General features: G+C 61.9%; 1 protein-coding gene across 8 annotated transcripts in view; it reads right to left on the reverse strand.

The window, feature by feature from the left end:
• Nucleotides 1-759, reverse strand: part of OGFOD3 (2-oxoglutarate and iron dependent oxygenase domain containing 3) — a 60312-nt gene extending 59553 nt beyond the window's left edge. For all 8 annotated transcript variants that reach the window (XM_084838271.1, XM_084838268.1, XM_084838266.1 and 5 more), the window contains exon 1: nt 610-759. In XM_084838271.1, the coding sequence (XP_084694397.1) occupies nt 610-701 (92 nt within the window). In that variant the 5' untranslated portion in view covers nt 702-759. The remainder of the gene's footprint in view (nt 1-609) is intronic.
• Nucleotides 760-900: the final 141 nt, after the last annotated feature.

Raw genomic sequence — 900 nt, forward strand, 5'->3', positions numbered from 1 at the left:
CATCTGTTCAAAAGGGTGGGCAAGTGTAGAAATTTTATTCCTTGCCTTCACCTCCAGACTGTGCCTGGGACCACAGACAGGATAGAAGCCCTACACAGCACAAGCCTTATACATGCTTATTTGAAATCACGCTCCACCAAATTCAATATGGGCTTACTCGTAGGTAACAGCGCACAGGATTACAGTCTCTCTCTCTCTGTCTCTCACACACACACGCAGAGAACCAAACAAAAACCACTGGAAACTGTGGAGAGCTGCCCTGCTTATGGAACGGATATGTGAAAGAAGCCAGCAAGGAGCAAGAACCAAGCATGCAGCTCCTGAGGCGAGGAAGATAAAGCACAGCCTTCCCCAACCTGGTGCCCGCCAGATATTTTGGACTACAACTCCCAACGTTATTGCCCGCTGGCCATGCTGGCCGGAGCTGATGGCTCGAAGTCCAAAACACACGGTGCGCACCAGGCTGGCGAAGGCTGACAAAGCACAGGCTTCCGTGCGTGGAGCTCCAGCAAGCCCCGCTCGGCGAGGCTTCCCGCGGCGAGCTCCGCAGGGCGGCAATCTCGCCCCGACTCCGAAGGGAGCCCTGGCGCCGAGCCACCCTGCAGGTACCTGCTGAGGCGGCGGCGCTCCTCGGCCCGAAGCCCCGCGCCCGCCCCACCGCTGTCGGCCGCCCGGGCGCCCGCTCGCCGCTGAGGGGCCATGGCGTGAGTTCGGCGGCGCCGGCACGAGACCTTCGGGCACCCGCTACCACGCGCAGCCCGGAGGGGCGGCGGCGGCCAATAGGTACTCGCCTTGCCCGAAGCGGAAGCTGCCGAGGGAAGATTCTCAGGCAGGCGCAGTCGATCTCAGAGAGCGAGAGCCATACCGCGCGCGCGCGGGCAGGCGGGCTTAATCGAGGCC

Source organism: Heloderma suspectum, chromosome 2 (genome assembly GCF_057233095.1).
Source record: "Heloderma suspectum isolate Gila_16-S chromosome 2, 16-S_ref, whole genome shotgun sequence".
In the NCBI taxonomy this organism is placed as follows: Eukaryota; Metazoa; Chordata; class Lepidosauria; order Squamata; family Helodermatidae; genus Heloderma; species Heloderma suspectum.